Genomic DNA, 6000 nt, shown 5'->3' with positions numbered 1-6000 from the left:
GGAGCTGGAGCCCTTGCTCGGACCACTAGACAACACTTCCTCCAAACAGGTTGTTCACACCGACATTAAGGGCATCCACAGGAGTGAAGCTCAGAGCACAAAAACCCCTCTGTTGGAAATGGGCTGGGAGAAAACTCCCCATCCTGGTCCTTAAGGGAGCCTCTTAGATCCTTCTTCTGCACAGCTGGAGGCAGGAAGAGGGCAACAACCCTTGCCAAAAAATGCCTCCCTCTCCAAAGCAGGGTGGGAGCCAGCATGATGGAGAGCCCTGAAGTGGCACTCACTGCTCAGACCCTGCCTAGCAGCCCTGTCTCTCCTTTGTGGCTGCATGTACTGAAACCCCCACCAAGGCTGGGGCACCGGGCTGTGAAAGGAGTTCCCTGCTTTTGGCATTAGGGTGGTTTTGAGCCAAGCATAAAGCTGCTGGCTTCTATCAATCAAGGTGGGTGTTACCTGAAGATAAAGCTCAGCACATGAGCCTTGCAGCATCTGATTGGGATTGTTCTCGATCCTTTCGCTGCAGACGGCCAATCAGGATCCCGGAGCCCTTCCTCAGCAACGAGGACAGGAGCCAACCAACAACAGCCCCTTGAAAACAAGCTTGAGTCAGGAGTTGGCTTGAGCCAACCAACAACAGCCCTCACCTCCCCAGCTGCTGGAATGGTTAGATAGAGACAATGCGCCCAGGGGCCTCATGCGGCCTTCAGCCAGTCTGGCTGCATGTCAAAACAGGACCAGATGCTGCTTCTGCCTGAGCAAGGCTGTGGCCCCCGGACTCAGCACAAAACTAAATGTTTAAGGCCCAGGTCTAAAGACTTGCGATATAATCCTTCCGGGCTGTGTTTTTAAAGCCAACCTCTGATTCTGTGTGTGCAAAGACTGGTACTGAGGTAGCTCGGTGCCTGATTGTGCCCATAGATCAGCCATCCTGTTATTTTAAACGACGCCAATATCTGCCCCTAAGTTGACAGTAAGGGCAAAATTACTGGCACAGAACTGCTTGAGGCCTCTTTTAAATACAGGGCTCGTAAATCTGGAGCTGCCAGCTCAATGGCCTGGTTATGGGCCCATGAGCCATTGTAGAAGGTGGATGGCTTGATGGTGACAGATGCATGTCAGTGACAAGGTTCAGCAGCAGCATTGTAGTGATTAGACAGTGATCAAGCACCCTATACACAGCACATCTGAATAACAGAGGCAGCTGATAAAGCTTGTCAAGGCAGCACAGCTGTAGAGCATTGGCTGGGAGATGCTGGAAATCAAGTGCAACCCAGAATTGTGAGAGGGCAAAGTGACCTGTCCTGAATTGGGATGAAACGGCAAAATCTTGAAAGTTTTCATGAACAAACAAATCCAAAATAAAAAATTCAGTTTGGCTCAGTTTGAAACGTTTCATTCTGATTTCAACCTTTCACATTTTTAGTACAAATTAAGTTGAATTTCAAAATGAAAAAAAGTCACTTTGAACCAAAACACTGAAAATTTTCATTTTGAAAATGTGAAATGGGATGCTGACAGTTTTTAAACTTTTGAGTAGGGAGATCTGTTGACACCAAGCCCTTCCCACAAACAGTTTTGGTTTTAACAAATTGAATTGTTCAGTGGAAAAAAATGTTCCATTCAAAAATCCTAATCAGCTGTAATTCTGACCCGGTGTCATTTGTTTTTTGCAGAGTGGACATGATTTACTAAAAGTTCAGGTTAATGTTAGACTAAAAAGTTTACCCTTTTACAGGTTTTTACCCTAAGGAGCAGCATGCCCAAGTGACTCCTTTCTGGGCTGAGGACACAGAAAACCACGGCTCTATTCCTGACACTAACCTATGTGTAACTTTGGGTGGGTCACTTCCCCACTGTGTATCTCAGCCTCAGCCTCTGGCATTGGAATTATAATGCTACTTTGCAAAACAATGTGAGATCCACCACTGCCTTGTTTGACCTTTATAAACCAGAGATTGGAAAAGCAGAAGGTCTTAGCTTGCAAAGTGTAGGGGATAATTTTTACTGCACTTTTGGAGGCCATCTGCACGTATGGACCAGAACTCCACAGCTCCTTCCTGATGCCTTTGCTCACAAAAGCATTAAAATAAACAACCACCCAAGTGTTTTTTTTCCTAGAAGGATTTCAAAGCACCTTATGAATCAAGGAAGCATCACAATTCTAATTCTCATTTTACAAATTGGGAAAGAAGAGCATGATGGGGTACACTCACCTTGAGTGCTTCCTAGTGGCTGGGTGAAGTACTGCAAGCTTTTCCCCACTCTTTGCACCCCTCTGTTGCTGACCTCACTTGGCAGCTGTTCAATGACTCGGCCCTCCAGCCAAGTCACACAGTCAGAACAAACCCCTTCCAGGGTAGCAAAGAGTTCACCAAACTGCCTACCCTCCCCAGGGTCTTCAGCCCCATCTCTGGGCCCTTTAGATCCCGCCATTTTCTTGGGCTTCTAAACATGCCTGGTCCTCTTCTCAGAGTTAGGCCACTCAGACAGCGGGGGAGCCCAGCCTGCCAATGCTCCAGGCTCCCTGCAATCCTCTGCTGCTGCTTTTGGGGCCTCTGCCCACCTGCCCCTTTTATCTTCACCCCTTAGCCTTAAAGTTCTCAGGCTCCCATTCTCCCAGCAAAAGTAAATGCAGTGGAGTGGGCGGGGGGGAGGAGGGGGGGACAGGGCAGGCACCCATCCTCACCCTGCTGGTCCCAGCCAGAAACTGACCTGCTCAGCCCCTGCAGCTCCTTTCATCTGAGCCTGCTGGGCTCTGATTGGCTGCTTCCATGCAGCCTCTCTAGGCAGGCCTGGAGGACCCACCTTCCCTGCTCCTTTCTTGGGGCGGGGTGTAATAGGACCACAGGGCCTTGAGCAGGGGCCATTAAGGGTCAGGTGCACCCTGTCACACAGAGGTTACGTGAATTGACCTGAGTCAAACAGCAGATCAGAGGCAGAGCAGGAATGCAATCCAGGGACCCTGGCTCCCAGTCCCTCTGCACCACAAGACGTGCTACCTCTACCTCTGTGACATACGTGATATCTGTAATTAACCATAAAGCACTGGGACTGCTTTGAGGGTCAGTGCTACCATCAGCATTTGAACGATTGCAATGTCTAGATCTGTGCTGAGTAGGTACACATAGTGGCAACAGGGCCAGTGCCCTCTCTTTTCACACACATAATCATCATAGTTGGCAATAAATAATGAAGGGAAGAAAGGCAGGCACTAGCTGAGAAAGAAGCTGAATTAGTTCTAGAATCTGAAATTAATAACAACAACAAATGAATTCAATACTTAAATGCAATGCCCCAATCTGGGATGGGATGTTCGGTGGATCTAGTGCTACACATGCGGTGTGGGGATAGTTTACATTTCAAAGCAGGTTGTGGCCTGAAATGTTGTTCCGGAGTGCTATGTAAAGTAGGTAGAGGTGTTTTGTGTGTGTGTGTATGTGTGTGTGTGTAAAACACAACCGTCTCTGGAGCAAAACAGTGCTGTTTAACAGCACGTGGTGATACACAGCTTAAGGTAGGAAGACGCTCTTCCCCTTTTTGGTCAGGTGAACCACTTCTCTTGTCACAAGCAACAGACAATGCCTCCAGCACACCCAAATACTATGATGAGCCACTGGTTCAGAGACAAGGACATCATGTAAGGAGACACTAACAGCACCTGGGTGCTCTCCAGGGTTCTCCCATCCAAGGATGGCCACATCTAACACCGCTTGGCTTGGCAGGCTGGACAAGAAGCCAGCCCAAAATAGTAGAGCTGCAACTATTAATTACAAAACCCACATTTGCCCATAAAGAAAAGGTCTGGGCAAGGTCCATGGGGCCAAAACCTGAGAGAAAGATTAGCAGAGCACAGCACTTATAATACAATCAGAGCAACTAATCCTTCTTCCCAAAGCACCAGTAATGTTAAAATCAGAAAGGTCCCCTCTGCTGACATTTCTCTTCCTATCAGATCTAGAGCAAGCTGAAATGTTTTGAATTTCGATAAACGTTGCTAGAATTTCAAAGTCTGACCCCCCAAATAGAAAAAAGTCAATGACATTATTGCAGAACTTTCTCCTATTGTTTTGATCCTCTCCAGTCAGAACCTCACAGTCCTTCTGGCTCCCTTTCACACCATCCTTCGGCAAAATTAAATCAAAGCATCAGACCACTTGTGACTTGAAATACAGAATTGCTACTCCTCAGCATAAATCAGGAAACAAATATCATCTGGCGTTGTTTGTGTTTATTTCACAAAAGAAAAAAAAGATTTTCATGCATGAACTTTTGGTTCATAAAACAAATTGTTTTCCTGCTCCCTACCTGACAGCCCCTCCTCCGCAAAAAATTAAACCAAAAAATAAAATTATCAAGGGGCTGGGAGTTAGCAAAAGAAAAATAAACATCCAAATCTAATGAATAAAAAGGGGTTTTAAATTATGGCTCTTCTAACTAGTTACAGAGTTGAATAAATCAGCAAATATACTTCATACTCTCTAGTTCACATCGGTCAAAAGAATACAAAGTTGGCTCAGGTCTCCAGACCAGTTGTTTCCAAAATGGGCCTCTGGGGAACAGAGATGTTTGTTTAAGTATCTAATCTACAGCTTCTTTTTATGATAAAGGGGGTTTAAAATATGGGGAGCCTTTAGAACCGAGCTATATAAATATAAAACATTGATACAAACTGATTCTTTGTACAGAAAATATCATCTCACAAGGCACTAGAGTGACAGTGTATCTGGGGGGGTGTTTTGTTTTGCCTGGGTATTTTTCAAGCTTGTTTCGAGTGCTGTTGTCAAAGTGGGAATGTCGTTAGTTCTTGAGCGACGCTGCAGAGAATGCCCAGTACAAGCGGGCGGGGAGCAGAGCCTTCTGTCTCGTTGCTGGCAGGAGGCAGACCTGGCAGTGGAAGGGATTATGTCGGGTGTCCTGGACATTGAGTGGTTTTCCTTGGCTGTGGCTGTGTTACCCAGTCATTCGCATCTTGTCTGAATGGCTTTCGTTTGGTGTTGGCCAGGAGGGAATTGCCATAGTGCATAGATCTTGTGGGGTTCGAATTCTCTCTCTGGATCCTTCCCAGGCCCCTATGCCAGCAGCCCGAGCCGGGTCACTTTGGCAGATAGGAATGAGTGGATAATGAAGACGATGGTTTTGGGGCAGGAGTGAAGGTCCAGTTGCTGTAATAAAGGGGAATATTTGCAATGGTCAGTGCTCTGCTTGGCCCTCTCAACCTCCGCTTTGCAGGTGGGGGCTGGGGGTGAAATGTGCCATGAAGTCACGTTGGCGGGGCGAGAGCCCAGGAGCGGGGATTCCTCTTTAGCTGCTTCACCACCCTCCCTAGACGCTGTCTCCCAGGGGAGAGGAGAGCTCAGACTCACTGCAATTAAAAACTCGTGGCCGGCCCATGCAAGCTGACCCAGGCTTGCAGGGCTTGGGCTGCAGGGCTGTTTAACTGTGGTGTAGACGTAGGCCAATCCCGGGACCCTCCTACCTCACAAAAGCCTGGCCTCCAGCCTGAACCCGAACATCTACACCACAATGAGACAGCCCCTTAGCCCAAGCCCCACGAGCAGGAGCCAGCTGGCCCAGGCCGGCTGCAGGTTTTTAATTCCAGTGTAGACATACCCATCGAAGCATCTGGATGAGACTGTGAACAGGGCTGGCTGATGCCATTTGCTACTGGCTATTAATGTGGGGTGGGAGGAAAGGGTCTGAAATCACTGTGGTGTGATTTCCAGCTGAGGCAGACACACCAGTGAGAGGCCTGAGTGAGCTGGAGTGTAGCTGCAGCAGCAAGGTGGGGAGCCCCCCAAGTGCGTGCATGGGGTCTCCGATGGGATGACGCTCGGGCTAGTGACCCTGGCCTGCCATGGCTACATGACCACGGTTAGCGTACCACCTCGCTTAGAGCACGCATGTGTACACCCAGTGGGGCTGGAAATGACACCGCCTGCCTTGTTTCACAGCAACGAACCCAGGCTTGGGGAGCCGAAGCCTACGGGGTATATGGCAGCA

General features: G+C 48.3%; 1 protein-coding gene across 1 annotated transcript in view; it reads right to left on the bottom strand.

Annotated features, from left to right (window-relative positions):
* Positions 1–4218: 4218 nt before the first annotated feature.
* SNTA1 (syntrophin alpha 1) overlaps positions 4219–6000 on the bottom strand; it is a 70666-nt gene continuing 68884 nt past the window's right edge. The window contains exon 8 of the mRNA XM_044985444.1: positions 4219–5162. Within this exon, the coding sequence (XP_044841379.1) occupies positions 5070–5162 (93 nt within the window). The 3' untranslated portion in view covers positions 4219–5069. The remainder of the gene's footprint in view (positions 5163–6000) is intronic.

The sequence above is a fragment of the Mauremys mutica genome, chromosome 13, assembly GCF_020497125.1.
Source record: "Mauremys mutica isolate MM-2020 ecotype Southern chromosome 13, ASM2049712v1, whole genome shotgun sequence".
NCBI classification, from domain to species: domain Eukaryota; kingdom Metazoa; phylum Chordata; order Testudines; family Geoemydidae; genus Mauremys; species Mauremys mutica.
This window is presented reverse-complemented; position numbering and strand designations above follow the sequence as displayed.